The sequence below is a fragment of the Anolis sagrei genome, chromosome 6 (assembly GCF_037176765.1).
Source record: "Anolis sagrei isolate rAnoSag1 chromosome 6, rAnoSag1.mat, whole genome shotgun sequence".
Classification (NCBI taxonomy): domain Eukaryota; kingdom Metazoa; phylum Chordata; class Lepidosauria; order Squamata; family Dactyloidae; genus Anolis; species Anolis sagrei.
In genome coordinates this window covers 57,957,120-57,973,688 of record NC_090026.1, presented here as the reverse complement: position 1 = coordinate 57,973,688, position 16,569 = coordinate 57,957,120, and the positions used below count along the sequence as shown (strand labels likewise).

Genomic DNA, 16,569 nt, shown 5'->3' with positions numbered 1-16,569 from the left:
GGCTGAGAGGCCAGGTCTGGGAATGTCTGATCCCTCTCATGCCATTCGTATGGGATCTGCCAGTGGGCCAGATGTAAGGGCATATCAATCAACATGTGAGTTGGTTGATGCCTGGGTCCAGACCAGGCATGGGCAAACTTTGGCCCTCCAGGTGTTTTGGACTCCAACTCCTACAATTCTTAACAGTATCGGCTGTTAGGAATTGTGGGAGTCGAAGCCCAAAAAACCTGGTGGGTCAAAGTTTGCCCATTCCTGTTCCAGACCCATGTGTGCATGAGCCCTGCCAAAACAGAAACCAAATAAAGTAATGGCCATTTTTTATTCAGTTTGTTGTGTCTGCCTGAGCTTTGTGCTAGTTGCAGAGTGGATTTTGTCCCTGAACATTCAACAGAAATACATGAAATTTTGGCGGACTTCTTGGGTTAAGTACTGTTAAGTTATGACCCTAGTCCTGAATTTAGAGGAATTTGTTTTTCTCTTCTGACTTTTTGAAGAGCAGAGGCTTATGTTCATTTTTTACTCACTCATTAAAAAAAGTGTAGTTTTTGGGATCAAAATCAAGACATCGATTATTTTATTATTTTACCCATGCTGATGCTTCTTCAGTGTAGGCAAGGTCAATAATAACTAAATTTTGTTAGGAGTAGATAGGAAGGTTCTGCTAATCTCAGGCAAGCAAAAGTAATGGCCAAAACACAGCCAGAAAATGTGCGCTGCTTTTCCAAAGGGAAGCCTCCTCTCTCATCAGAAATGTTTTTTCAAACTGATGAGGATTTAAAGAACGGGTTGTAATTTGAGAATGTTAGGTATCCCTAGCAAACAAAAAATGTCAGAATTTTTTCTGAGCTCACTTGCATGAGCCATAGTAATTATTTGGATCCTAAGTTATATTGGAAGAAGAATTAAAAAAGAGCAATAGAAACAACCCCATAGATACTATAACAGCATTTTGGGAAAATATTTGAGAGTATTTTATTTGCCAAGAATGAATAAAATAGATGACAGTTCTACTTTTAGTAATATGTAAAAACAGTTATTGTTGTGGACAGTCTGGTCCAAGGTTTGAGTCTCCAAATGGTAGTCCAACCAAGATTCAGTGGTTCTCAACTTGTGGGTCCCCAGGTATTTGGCCTATAACTCCTAGAAATCCCAGCCAGTTTACCAGCTGTTAGGATTTTTGGGAGTTGAAGACATCTGGGGACCCACGGGTAGAGAACCACTGAACTAGATAGACTCACTCAGGCAATAGTGAATCTTCTTGATTCAATTATATGGCAGGTAGTATTATTTAGGCCTTTATGTTAAGTGGTTGAAGATTCTAACTTTTACTGGAACAGATGTGAGAACAAATAAAAATAAGACCTTGTAAAATGTTCTACATGTGTTAAAGTATAATCCCAAAACACTGCTTTAATAAGTAAAGAGGAGAATGTTGCATCAATGTCATTTTTGTATGCTCCCCTGAGAATTTCATTGAAAGGTAGGCTTTATATTCTATAATAAAATGGCAATGTGCAATACAATAGTTTAGAGTAGGAATTCTACCCCCCCCCTCCCAATATTATATTTCTTAGAAAGATTTTTTTAAAGTCTACATTCTTCTTGTGGATACTAATAGTAAAAAGTTATGCAACCAAAGCAACAATTTTATTTTTATGGGAAGCTGGGTCTCTGTCCTCTAATGGGGTTATTTCCATTAGAGGAAAGAGCCCCAGCCTCCTGCAAAAAACAAAACAAAAAAAAAAACATGGAAATAATGCATTACTCTAAGAGGTTCTGGAGAAGCAGCGAAATGTTTCTGATAGGCAGGACGTAGAAATGTCATGCCAAAGACTTACTGGCTTTCAGTAAATAAAATGAAATAAATGCAAATTTCTGTCATTTACTGGCCAATGATACCTTCTCCTCGATGACCAGCCATATCAAGAAATTATTTCCACAGCATTGTGGAACTATGAAGGCTGCAATCATATACATATTTATCTGGGAATAAGCCTCATTGAGTGCAGAGGGACTTAATTCTAAGTATCTACTGAATCCCAAATAAAACAAGGGTTATCAAATATTGAGGAACACATTTTCTGGGACTTCACAGTTACTTTTACATATAAAAGAACAATATCCAGAACAGAGCAAAATAAATGTAAATTATAAGACAAAACCAAGAGTAGAATGTGAGATGTTATACAGTACTACAACTTCTTGTGCATTTTCTTACATGTTTAGTATTTTGGTTTTCTGTACAAAGATTGAGTCTGAAATTTTCTGGAATAATATGGAACATTCTCTTAATCATACCAATTGGATGGTATGATTAACATTATGACTTCTTTACTACTACGAGCTTAGAGGTATGTTTTAGTATAAAAAAAACCCTTCTGTACCACCCTTTGTAAACCCTAAACATTGCACTGAGTGTACTCTGTTCTTTGAATTTTTCAAGCAGGATTGCTTTATGAAAGTGAAAGAGCTGAACAATGCAAGCTGCTAAAATGTGTGTAAGGCATTTATTTAAAATTATTATTCAAACTACAGTCTGCTGACTTTAGAAAGGACATCTCTGGATGTTTAACATCTGGGTATTGAGAACAATTGTTATTTTCATTGTTATTATGAATGGAGTGTATCTGCATGGGAAACGTCACCTAGACTGGTATTCTTAAACTTTGTTATATAAGGTTAGAAATGCAGTCAAATGGGTTCACATGTACGCACAGAACTCTAACTTAACCTTGACACAAACATTATTTTTAACTGGCTACATTCTAGTATACTACTATAATATATGTATTTGTTCACCTCTTGAGTTGAGTAACTACAGGTACTTTGCTGTGACTGTGTGCCACTATACAGAAATGTGCAATGTGAGAAAGATCGTAGCAGAAAAAACAATCCAGCATAAAAGAGTTCTTATAAAAAGGAACTCTCTTCTTGCAGGATAGTATGAATGAAGGTTGAAGGCACCTGGACTCAGTAGGAGCATGGGGCATACAGGCACATGTGTGTATACACACACATACTCAAACTGTATATACACAAGTAGACATACATTTGTACATTCTTTGGAGGAAAGATAAAAACAATGGTGCATATCTGTTTTTAAACATTGACTTTGCAAAGTCACAGTAATTGTAGCAAAAGTTTGCCTGTTGAAAGCATTGCTCTTGAAGTGCCAAAACAGATTACTTAATAATTACTATACAGGCCACAAGGAAAATGAACATAAACACCTTTCACATAAAACAAGATAACATCAAAGGCTATATCAATGCAGCATGATGATTTCCAAATTACTCCCAGAACTCACTTAATTTGGTAGTGGTAAGTTACATGTGCCTTAATTTTAGCCCTTTGTGTTGATTATCTGTTTCCCTCCACTATAGTGTTCTGAAAGTGGCAGGGTATGAAGAACGGCAGAAGAATGTCAAGCCAAAATGCTGTTGGCAGCCTGTGTTAGGATGTGTGGCTGTGCATGTATGTGTATAAAATGTGTGTGTACACGCTTATGGTTCTTCCTGTAGCTCACTTGGGTGCTGTCATCACACCTGCATCTCGGAAGTGCCCATCAGACCCAGTGCTTTAGCTTCTTCTGGTGTCAGTCCACTCTTAAGGGTCCGTCTCACTAAAAAAAGAAGAAGAAAAGAAAAGTATGAGGTCCAGCAGACAGGAAGCCCTTGGTCTTCTCATTGGCAGTGTTTTCTTTCTTTAACTACTCATTTAGAGTTAAAGAGGGCTTGAAAAAAATATTAATGGACAATAAACTTCCTGCCTTCAGGAGCTATGGTTTTTTGCTCGTTTGTCTTGGAAGAGGATACATTGAGGACTTTTGTGTTTGGTGATAAAAACAGACCAAGGAAGCACCAAGGAATTATTTTCAAGACTCTGGAAACTGGAATGATCTATATAGTCTTGGAGCAAGATCTGGACATACTTAAAGTAGACTCAATGAAAGCAGTCATACAATCATAGAGTTGGAAGAGATCTTGTGGGGCATCCAGTCCAACCCCCTGCCAAAAAGCAGGAAAACTGCATTCAAACCACCGCCGACTAATGGCCACTCCTCCAAAGAAGGAGCCTCTACCACACTCTAGGACAGAGAGTTCCACTGCTGAAGAGCTTTCACAGTTCTGAATGTTCAGGTGGAATCTCCTTTCCTGTAGTTTGAAGCCATTGTCATGTGTTCTAGTCTCAAGGGCAGTAAAAAAAAGCCTGCTCCCCCTCCCTATGTCTTCCCCTCACATATTTATACATAGCTATCATGTGTCCTCTCAGCCTTCTCTTCTGCAGGCTAAACATGCCCAGCTCTTTCAGCCATTCCTCATAGAGCTTATTCTCCAGACCCTTGATAATTTTAGTCACCCTCCTCTGGGCACATTCCAGTTTGTCAACATCTCCCTTTAATTGCGGTGGACAGAACTGGACACAGTATTCCAGGTGTGGTCTGACCAAGGCAGAATAGAGGGGTGTAAGCTCACAGCAGCTGCTCCCAGAAAAGACACAGGACGCCAATCCGTAATCAATCAGGAAACCTTTACTACTGGATGCATATACACAATGAAAGCCAGGATTGGCGCACAGACGCAAGTCAACCCTTATATACCCTCCCCCACATTCAAATCCCCTCTTCCCGCCTGACAAAGATCCCGCGCAATATTCCCCGCCAAACCACCAACGGGCCCTCCCAAGGTCACCAGCTGCAATCCCTTATCAGTTCTCCATGTCAGGAATCCGGTTTTTTGCGCCAACATCCAAGGCCAGGAACCCGGGTCCTGACATAATGTCCCCCTCCACCTCTTCTTCTTCCTGGAAGGGAAATATACGTCACCATTATGTTCCTTCTTCATCTAGCGGACCTTGGTATTTTTTCAATAAACTACAATGAAACGTTGGGTGTATTTTCCCCAATACCTTAGGTAGTTTCAGGGTATATGTCACTTCATTCACCTTGTTTGAAATCCTAAAAGGACCGATGTATTTGGGGGACAGCTTCCGAGAGGGGGTATTTAGCTTAAGGTTTTTTGTGCTCAGCCATACCAAATCCCCTTCTTCCAATTTGTCACCTTCCCTCCTTTTCCGATCTGCAAACAACTTATATTTCCGTTGGGCCTCTCGTAGTGATTTTGCCACTCCCTCCCAGTTAGCTTTCATTTTGTCTGACCATCCTTCCTTTCCCTCCAGTTCTTCCCCCCAACTCGGCAGTTTGGGTAAAGGGGTTACTTCCATGCCGTACACTACCTCAAAGGGGGATTTCCCTGTGGATGCGTGACAGGCCCCATTGTACGCAATTTCCGCAAACGGGAGTAGATCGGCCCAGTCAGTTTGGCATTGGTTTGTGTACGTTCTTAGGAACATTCCCAAGGTCTGTTGTGTGCGCTCGACCCCCCCATTGGTCATGGGATGGAACGCCGAGCTCAAGGTCCTCTCCACCCCCATCAATTGCATGAAACCTTCCCAAAACCTGGCTGTAAATTGTACCCCTCGATCACTAATCACCTGGTCCGGGCAGCCATGCAACCGGTAGATATGTTTGATAAACAATTCAGCCAATTTCTCTGCAGATGGCAATTTGGGCAGCGCTATGAAATGTGCTTGTTTTGAGAACAAATCCATCACTGTCCATATATAGCGCTGACCTCTGCTGACTGGGAGTTCACCCACAAAGTCCATAGCAATCACCCTCCAAGGTCTTGATGGCTCTGCCACCTTTTGCAATAACCCCGTTGGCTTTTGTGTGGTTGCCTTACTTTGTGCACACGCATTACATTTGGATACATACACTTTGGTGTCACCCCTCATCCCGGGCCACCAACACTGACGTGCCAACATTTTCAGGGTCTTCGTCACTCCCCAGTGTCCTGCCCCCTTGTTGCCATGGCATCTAATCATCATTTTTTCCCTTAGGTTGCCTGGGATATATAGCTTCCTGTGCACAAATCCCAATCCATCCTTCCATTCCACCTTTTCCTTATTTCTTTCCAGCCACTCATCCTCCCTGCATGCTTGTCTTATCTCCTCCTCCCATCCCCCGTCCTTGCTCTCAACCCCCACCAGCCTTTGATTGCGCTCCGTTTGCGCTCGGGTTTGTACTGCCATGCCCCACTGCTGTTCTGAGAATATGCTCCCCTTTGGGCCTCGTCCCCTCCCTCCATCCTCCGGCATTCTTGACAACGCGTCTGCGACCACATTTTGGTTCCCCTTTTGGAAACGCAGCTTGAAATCAAATCTGCTGAAATACTGCCCCCATCTTATTTGCTTCGCTGACAATTGCCTGGGTGAAGTGAGGTATTGTAAGTTTTTATGGTCGGTCCACACTTCAAAGGGGATGCCGCTTCCTTCTAATAAGTGCCTCCATGTCTCTAGGGCCCTCACTACTGACAGAGCCTCTTTTTCCCACACCGGCCAGTTTCGTTCAGTTTCGCTGAACTTTTTTGAGATGAACCCGCATGGTTTCAACCTCCCTTCTGGGTCCCTTTGCATCAGGGCCGCCCCGTACGCCCAATCTGATGCGTCACAATGGATCACGAATGGTTTGGTTAAATCGGGGTGGATTAATACTGGTTCTTCAGTGAATCTGCGCTTCAGTTCTTCAAAAGCCCTTTGGCATTCAATTGACCAATCTAACTTTGCTCCCGGGGATCGTACCTTTACTGTTTCCCCCCTTCCCTTTGTCTTTAGCAGTTCAGTCAAGGGCACCGTTATCTGAGCAAATTCCCTTATGAAACCCCGGTAGAAATTTGCAAACCCGAGGAATGATTGCAACTGTTTGCGCGTTTGGGGAGGGCTCCACCCCCTGACATCCTCCACTTTTGCTGGATCCATTGCTATCCCTCCCTTGGATATTCGGTATCCAAGGAAGTCTATCTGTTCCTTATTGAACTCACATTTTGGCAGCTTTGCAAACAGTTTTGCCTCCCTCAATTTCTGGAGCACCTCTCTCACCAATTTGACATGAGATCGTCTATCACGTGTAAACACAATTACATCATCCACAAAGCAAAACACCCCGCGATACAATAGTGGGTGTAACACCTCATTAATCATTTGCATAAATGCTGATCCAGAGCCCTTTAAACCGAAGGGGCAGACGGAGAATTCAAAATGGCCGAACGCGCAGGTGAACGCAGTTTTCCACCTGTCCTCGGGCCTTATGCGCAGTTTATGATAAGCTTCGATTAAGTCAATTTTCGTGAACACCCTTGCTTCCGACAATCTCGATAGTAAGTCCTTAGTCAGTGGCATGGGGTAGTTGTTGGTGGTGCTCACTGCGTTCAGCCCCCTATAGTCCACGCACAGTCTCAATGAGCCGTCCTTCTTGTGCCTAAACAGCACTGGGGCTCCCAATGGTGATTCGGAGGGCCTTATAAACCCTCGGGCCAAGTTTTTATCAATATATTTCCTCAGTTCCTCCATCTCCTTGACTGACATGGGGTACAATCTACTCCTGGGCAACTTAGCGTCCTCATTGAGTTCAATCTTTACTTCGACCCTCCTAGGAGGGGGAAGCTGGTCCGCCTCCTTCTCGTCAAACACATCCTCAAAGTCTCTGTATTCAGGGGGAATTTCCTGCACCCCACCCGCCGTGTTTTCTTCCCCCTTGCAACAATTTCCTCTTTCTTCGCTCTGGAATGTTATGCTGCCTTCTCTCCAATTGATCTGTGGGTTGGCTTCCCTTAACCATGGCATCCCCAGTATCACATTGTAAGTAGCCATAGGGGATACAACGAAGGTTATGCTGCCTTCCCAGCTCCCCACTTTACATCTCACTTCTCCCACTTCAAACCGTGCCGGGGCCCCAGCCGCCACTGACCCATCTAGCTGCGAAAATGCTATGGGGCTCTGCAAGGGGGTTTTCTCACATTTCAGCTCGTCTGCTAGCTCTGGGGCCATAATGTTTCTTGAGCAGCCGCAATCCATGAGAGCTTTGCAGCTGGCCCACTTCCCCTCCCCTTCTAGCCTGATCGGGAATACTAGCATTCCTGGGCTGTGACTCACCAGATCTCCCACCGGGGCCCTAGAAGGGGGGCCCTCCTCCGCTCTCTTCCCTGCAGCCGGTTTGAACCTTGGGAAATGGGACTCTCCCCCTTTCCTTTGTCTGCATTCGGCAGCCCGATGGCCCAGGCGACCGCATACATAACAAGGGCCCCTCTGCTCCTTGGGCCCTCCGGTCGGGGCTTTTCCGACCGTGCTTCTCTCCGTTCTCCGACTCTCCTCCTTCGCCCTCGTCTGCTGCGGCGCTGCTCCTTGATGCCTCTTGATCTGTGCCAAGGTCGTCTCGATGCGGCCGGCCAGCTCGATCCATCCACCTATCTCCTCCGGGTCGTCGCGATGAAGCGCCCAGGTCAGGATTTCCTTCCGCAAGCCCTCCTTGAAGATCTGGACCTTGGTGGTGTTGGACCATTCTGGGACCTTCTCCGCCCTCAACCGGAATTCCTCCACGTACTCAGATACGGAACGATGTCCTTGGGTTATCGTTTGCAGCCTTTCCCTCGCCCGGACCCTCTCGAGCGGATCCCTGAAGCGCGCCTCCATCGCAGCCAGGAATCGCCTTGTAGATCCCAAACATGGGTCGTGCCTGGCATGGAGCTGGACATACCATTCCGCTGCTCCCCCTCTCAGTGCTGCGCCCACTGCTCGCACTCTGCTTGCTTCCGATCCGAAGGTAAGGGCGTTATCTTCTAGATATCCCCTCACCATAGTCAGGAAGTATGCGAGGTTCCCGGCTTCTCCTCCGAACTCGATCCTCAGCTCCTCCCTCCTAGGTTGGTATGGAAGGAGCTGCCTTCCCCGGTTCTCCGCTCGCGGTGGCCCTCCCTGGAGCCCTCTCTGCTCCGGGGGCAACTCCTGACGCCCTGTGCCGCGCCCAGCTCCGTCCGGGGGCACCAGGAACGTCTGCTGGGGCGCCAGTCCCCGGGGTCGCTCCTCCTCCTCATCGCTCTCCGCCGCAGCTCTCCAGCTCGTCTGTGTTTTAGGACGTGCCCCGGGTTCCCGGTCACTCCTCTCCCCTGCGCTCCATATCGATTCCCCTCGGGGTGGTGGTTCCTCCAACAGGGGGGCCAGCCTCTCCATCACCTTCGACATCATCGCGAGGGTAGTCTCCATTGATGCCATCTTTTCCTCCAGGCAATCCAATCTCTGCGGGGAGGGAAACTCTAGCCCACTGCTTTCTCTCGTTGCTGCCCCTGCCCCCTTCACTCGCCTCTGTGTGACTCCGTTGGGCTGGGCATATGCAGTCGATGAAGCCAAGGCATTCACTCTCTCCAGCTCCTCTTCTGCATTTTTGAAAGGGGAGGCTGGTTCTCCCCCCTCCGTTGGATCTTCTTCCCGTTGCATAGGGGTACCTCACCACAGCCGTGGGATGGCACCGATGAATCCTGGCTTAATGTAAGCTCACAGCAGCCGCTCCCAGAAAAGACACAGGACGCCAATCCGTAATCAATCAGGAAACCTTTACTACTGGATGCATATACACAATGAAAGCCAGGATTGGCGCACAGACGCAAGTCAACCCTTATATACCCTCCCCCACATTCGAATCCCCTCTTCCCGCCTGACAAAGATCCCGCGCAATATTCCCCGCCAAACCACCAACGGGCCCTCCCAAGGTCACCAGCTGCAATCCCTTATCAGTTCTCCATGTCAGGAATCCGGTTTTTTGCGCCAACATCCAAGGCCAGGAACCCGGGTCCTGACAGGGGTAGCACGACTTCCCTGGATCTAGACACTATATTCCTATAGACCAAAATCCCATTGGCTTTTTAGCTGCTGTCACCTCATACATAATTTGTTGTCCACAAGGACTCCAAGACCTTTTTCACATGTACTGCTGTCAAGCCAGGCGTCCCCCATTCTGTATCTTTGCATTTCATTTTTTCTGCCTAAGTGGAGTATCTTGCATTTGTCACTGTTGAACTTCATTGTGTTGGTTTTGGCCCAGCTCTCTAATCTGTCAAGATCATTTTGAATTCTTCTCCTGTTCTCTGGAGGATTGGCTATCCCTCCCAATTTGGTGTTGTCTGCAAACTTGATGATCATGCCTTCTAACCCTTCATCTAAGTCATTAATAAAGATGTTGAACAGGATGGAACCCTGTGGTACTCCACTCATCACCTCTCTCCAGGATGAAGAGGAAGCATTGATGAGCACCCTCTGGGTTCGTTCACTTAACCAATTACAAATCCACCTAACCTTAGTTGTCCTTAGCCCACATTTGACTAGTTTTTTGTCAGAAGGTCATGGCGGACCTTGTTGAAGGCCTTACTGAAATCCAGATACTCTACATCCATGGCATTCTTTGCATCTACCCAGCAGAGAATGGGTTATTAAAAAAGAGACCAGATTAGTCTGGCATGACTTGTTTTTGATAAATCCATATTGACTGTTAGTTATGACTACTTAAGCTGTTGCTGAGGTTGAGGACAGGTTCCTTTTTGTGAGAAGGCATTAAGTAGTTCTGCCTTTTCTCTATCCCCTGTCAGCATTTCCCCATCTTCTCCTCGCAGAGGCCCAGTTGCTTTCTTGTTCTTTCTTTTTTCTACTGACGTAAGTGAAGACGCCTTTTTAATTATTTTTGATGTCCCTGCCAAGCTTGAGCTCATTTTTCATTTTAGCTTTGTGAATCTTTTCACTACAGGAGTTGGTTATTTGTTTGAATTCTTCTTTGGTGATTTCTCCCCTTTTCCACTTCTTATGCATGTCTCTTTTGAGTCTTAGTCCGGTCAAAAGAAGTTGGTTATAGCCTACTTAAGCTTTTCTTATTTCAGTGGGTCTACTCTAAGTGTGACTATGTCTGGATACACCCTAGCAACTTTATTGCTCCAACTTCCATTTTTGCTATGCTTATCCAGCTTTTAAGAATTCAGACCTTAAATCAGCCTCAAAAGCAACTTCAAGTAACTAAAGGGCCCTGACAAATAAATGGCCCTTTAGTTACTTGCTGATTCTGCAGCAACTCAAGCATGGTAACCTTTCAAGCCACCTCTTTGGGATGGAATGTTCTTAGTGGTTCCTGTCTTTCTTGAAGAGGCAAAATTCAGAAAGTAGTCCAGGAGAATTCCTGTTTGGCAGTGGCTTACCAGCTGTTAGGATTTCTGAGAGTTGAAGGCCAAAACATCTGGGGACCCACACTGGTCTATGGGGTTCCTCAGGGCTTGCTTTTATTCTTCACAATGTATGACACCTGAATGAAACCTCTGGGAGGGGTTATCTGAGTTTGGGTTTTTTTTTGGGGGGGGGGGTCATTGGATGAGGATTCACTTCCTCTGACATCTCAGGTTTGTAACATGGATTATCTTTTAAAAGATCTTATCTCCTTATGAAGCTGGCCAAGCTTTAAAATCTATAGAGAAAAACTTTCTTCTATCATCACCCACATCATCACTGGCACACTCAGTGAGGACTTCTTGGTGGTTGCTCCCAGGTTATGGAAACAAGGCAGAGTTTTTAAAAGCTAAGCAAAATAAAACATCTTAGTAAATTAAGAGCTAAAAACCGACAAGATTTAAAAAGTAAAAACACTGGAGTTCTTAAAATCATAGAGCCTGAAAGTCCTCCCTTGCCTTGTTTGGTAATAAACTTCTTCCTGGATAGATGTAAAGGAAGAGTAAGTTGATATCCCAGTCCAGCAATGCAGTACAACGTAGCATTCCATGCAAGATATATACAGCCAGTTACTCCAGTTTCATAACATGCTCGTATTTGAGCACTTAACGTCAAACATCTGAGCAATACAGCCATGCTTCTGCTGATATTTGATCCTCTTAAATGCCATGTTGGGATTTTGAATATCAAACTAGAGTTTATTGTGATAACAGAGTTCCTATTATATTTTTCTTGGAACACAAATGAAAAATAGCCTCATTAAATAAGATAGCACTGTTATTGCTATATGTTTTTGATCTCGCAAGAATTTTTCCAATAGAAAAGAGCCTCAGCAAAGAGAAAGAACATATGTAGCTTGAATGTGCAAGGGAGAAGAACAAAGGGAACACACATAAAAAATACTAAACACAGGGCAAACTGCAGATATTGGGAGGGATAGCCAATACTCAAGAGGACAGGAGTAGAATTCAAAATGATCTTGACAGATTAGAGAGATGGGCCAAAACTAACAAAATGAAGTTCAACAGGGACAAATGCAAGATACTCCACTTTGGCAGGAAAAACAAAATGCAAAGATACAGAATGGGAGATGCCTGGCTCGAGAGCAGTATGTGTGAAAAAGATCTTGGAGTCCTCGTGGACAACAAGTTAAACATGAGCCAACAATGTGATGTGGTGGCAAAAAAAGCCAATGAGATTTTGGCCTGCATCAATAGGAGCATAGTGTCTAGATCTAGGGAAGTCATGCTACCCCTCTATTCTGCCTTGGTTAGACCACACCTGGAATATTGTGTCCAATTCTGGGCACCACAATTGAAGAGCGATGTTGACAAGCTGGAATGTGTCCAGAGGAGGGTGACTAAAATGATCAATGGTCTGGAGAACAAACCCTATGAGTAGCGGCTTAAGGAGCTGGGCATGTTTAGCCTGAAGAAGAGAGGGCTGAGAGGAAATATGATAGCCATGTATAAATATGTGAGAGGAAGTCACAGGGAGGAGGGAGCAAGCTTGTTTTTTTGCTTCCCTGGAGACTAGGACGCGGAACAATGGCTTCAAACTACAAGAAAGGAGATTCCATCTGAATATAAGGAAGAACTTCCTGACCGTGAGAGCTATTCAGCAGTGGAACTCTCTGCCCCGGAGTGTGGTGGAGGCTCCTTCTTTGGAGGATTTTAAACAGAGGCTAGGGGTTCTGTCAGGGGGTTCTTTGAATACAATATTCCTGTTTCTTGGCAGGGGGTTGGACTGGATGGCCTATGAAGTCTCTTCCAACTCTATGATACTATGATTCTTTTCGGTGGATGCACACACACAGGATGAGTTAGTGGAGCAAAAGTTACTTACAGCTATTGATATATATAGCAAATATGGGCAAGTGAATAGATTTAAAACGAAGAAAGGGCCATCAAGAATTATGCTATAGAGCAGTGTTTCCTACCTGTGGTCCATGGATTACCAGTGGTCCACAGGAACTAAATTATGGCCTGCTGCCTCACTGTTACTACACCATTGCAATGAGAGCGACTGGTCTCATTAGACCCTCTTATTAAATATGCTTTTCTGTGGATGAGCCGATGGCAACTACTGGATGACATATGTTCTGTATCAGAAACTAGAGCTGATGTGGTCTATCCAATGCTGTTTGCTGAATTAGCACACCAAATAACCAAACCAAATCTAAAGTTGACCAAAAACTGATTCATAACCCTTTTGGTACAAACAGAAAGTGGTTCCTAGTCAAAGTTGTCCCTGGTCAAAAAAAGGTTGGAAACCACTGATTGAGATAGGACAGGATACAAATGTCCGAAATAAATAAATAAATAAATAATAGAGAATTCTAACACGGAGCAAAGATAAGAAAAGAGGCTGCTCATCTGCATTCTTTTCAAATGTTTTCCCTGTGTTGTCTTTCTAAGGAAATTGCTACATGCAAAAAAAGTAAAAGTAAAAAAGTAAAAAAAGAGGAAAAAGCAAAAGAGATTGTTGTTTTTAAGCACATGCTGGCTAATGGAGTCCAAGCGCTGCTGGGTGCAAAATCCTCTTTATGTGCAATGGCATTAACCAGCGTGACCACCAACTCATTGCAATTTGTGCCTGGTCACTCACTGTTGTTGTTTGTCCTTTGGTCTTAACTCTAACAAAATGCTAAAGGAATAAAGAAGCCATTAGAATGCTTATTTGTAGTTCTTCATATCTCTACTATATGATTCTGAACAGGTACAAAGATTAAAAAACCCCCCGACTTTTACTAAGTTTTGTTTATTCAATTCTTAGTACATATTGCACAAGGAAAACATGGAAACCTTTCAATACAAAGAGATTTTCTGTTTGAATTTTCCACAAATATTTCCAGCCAAATCCAGAAGTGCCTGTGCTTTTTTGATGGTAGTCCCTCTTCAGAAATGTCTGAAACTTCTCTGATGGTAAAACTACATATGATATACTATACATGACAACTTGCATTTGTTTCAAACATTTATACATTTTTAAAATTGTTTTTATTGAGAATAAAAAGTGCTCCAAAACGAGGAGCAAAATAAAGAAAAGAAAATGTATATTATAGAATGAAAGATATCTTGCTTACATAAAAAGTGTGGGAATAATATGATTGAGAAAAGTTGGAAAGAAGAAATAACTGAACACGAAGAAAAAGAGGGGGGTGGGTGGGTGAGAGACTTGGAAATATAAGCACCTAACCTCCCCTTCCCCGTTCTCCTCTTCAAACTTTTATAAATGTTAAATAGCAGGCAAAGGATTGTTTCCTTGTCATGATGCTGGAGCTTGAGCATCTTGATGATGCCATGAGCAAAACTATGAAGGGGCACCCAAGACGGGAAGGTCATGGCAGGGAGGTCAGACAAAATATGATCCTTGAGGGAGGTAATGGAAACCTACCCCAGTATTCTTGCCATGTAAACTAAATGAATCAGATATGTCGATATACCATTGGAAGATGGGACTCCCAGGTTGGAAGAAGATCAAAATGTTACCAGTGAGGAACAGAGGATAAGTTCAACTAGCTCCAGTTGTGATGACGCAGCTAAGTCAAAGCTGAAAGGAAGGCTGACGGTGCTGGAGGTGAATCCGATGTTCTAAAGATCAACACACCATAGGAATCTGGAATGTAAGGTCTATGAGGCAGGGCAAACTGGACATGGTTATTGGTGAGATATCAAGATTAAAGATAGACTGAAATGGACTGGAATGGGCCACTTCACAACAGATGGCCGCCATCTTGTCCACCATCTTGTGGACAAGAGGACCACTGAAGAAATGGAATAGCCTCCATAATTAATAAATTAATAATAAAGTTGCTAAAGCAGTGATTGGATACAATTAAAAAAACAATAGAATGATCTTAATTAGAGTTCAAGGTAAGCCATTTCACATCACAGTGATGCAAATATACGCTCTAGCACAGCTGATGAAGAAGCAGAAGTTCTATTAGGATCTGGAGCACCTACTCGATAATACACCAAAAAGAAACATTATTTTAATCACTGGAGATAATGGGATCCCAGCTGAACTGTTTAATGTCGGGACCCAATTTCCAGAGACTTGGTTTTGGCGCTGGAAATCAGGGTTCTGATGTAGGACACTGATAAGACTGTTGCAGCTGCTGACCCTGAAAGACAACGGCCGATGACTTGGTGGGGAATTTACACGGGGTTTCGCACTTGGCGACCGGGGAATGTTGGTGTTCCCGATTAAGCTAGAAGGAGAGGACAAGTGGGCTAGTTGCAGGGCATTTGTTGATTGTGGATGCTCTAGGAATATCATCACACCGGAATTAGCCCAGGAGCTGGGGTGTGAGAAGGTGACTCTAGAATCCCCAATAGTTTTTTCCCAGTTGGATGGATCTGTGGCATCTGGGTCCCTAGCAAAGTATGGGGTCGAAAATGTGAAATGCACATTGGGGCAATGGGAAGGAGGAGTGATGTTTGTGGTATCTCCAATGGCCACATATAATATCATCCTAGGTATTCCATGGTTGAAACAGGCGAACCCAAGAACTGATTGGAGGGAGAGGAGCATGCATTTCCAGGAAACCCAAGGGGAGAATTACAAGGAGCCCACGAGGGAATGGGGCAATAGAGGGAAGGAGGACCAAAACAAGCTGGCAGATTTAGCTTGGGGCCTCATCCCGGAGTCTCGCAATTTTGTTGATGTCTTCGGCGAGAAGGAAGCAGACAAATTCCCTCCCAAGAGAAGTTACACGGGGTTTTGCACTTGGTGGGAAGGACATTTTCAAATGAGGGGGAGGGTATATAAGGAGCACAAACTGACGCCAAGCAATCTCGGCTTTTTTGCATGTTATGTTTCTAGCAGTAAAGTTCTCTCTGACACCAGAACGCAGTCCTGTGTTTTCATTGGGAGCTGCTGCTGTGAGCTGACAGTTCAAAATCTTGAAAGAGAATGCTGACAAGGTGATGCATGCCATATTCATGCAAATATGGGAAACACAAGAATGGCCATCAGGTTGGAAAAAAAATCAACTTATATCCCCATACCAAAAAAGGGAAACACTAAAGAATACTCAAACAGTGGCACTTATTTCACATGCCAGTAAAGGAGTCAAAAGTAAAGGAGCTCAAGATCCTGCAAGATAGACTCCAGCAATACATGGAGAGAGAGTTGCCAGATGTACAAGCTGGGTTTAGAAAATAGAATGAGAGACCAAATTACCAATATCCACTGGATAATGGAGGAAGTCAGGGAGTTTCAGATAAATGTCTATTTCTGTTTTATTGATTATTCTAAAGCCTTTGACTGTGTGGATCATAATAAATTGTAGCAAGTTCTTGGTGGGATGGGGATACCAAGTCACCTTGTCTCACTCCTGAGGAATCTATATAAGGGCCAAATAGCAACAGTAAAAACTGACCATGGAACAACAGACTGGTTCAAGATTGAAAAAGGCGTACGGCAGCAGGCCTATAGCTAGGATTGGGGGGGGGGGTTAGGGGTTCA

General features: G+C 44.1%; 1 protein-coding gene across 10 annotated transcripts in view; it reads right to left on the bottom strand.

The window, feature by feature from the left end:
• Nucleotides 1-947: 947 nt before the first annotated feature.
• FHOD3 (formin homology 2 domain containing 3) overlaps nucleotides 948-16,569 on the bottom strand; it is a 496,353-nt gene continuing 480,731 nt past the window's right edge. For all 10 annotated transcript variants that reach the window (XM_060781410.2, XM_060781412.2, XM_060781413.2 and 7 more), the window contains one exon: nucleotides 948-3,622. In XM_060781410.2, coding sequence (XP_060637393.2) covers nucleotides 3,540-3,622 — 83 coding nt within the window. In that variant the 3' untranslated portion in view covers nucleotides 948-3,539. The remainder of the gene's footprint in view (nucleotides 3,623-16,569) is intronic.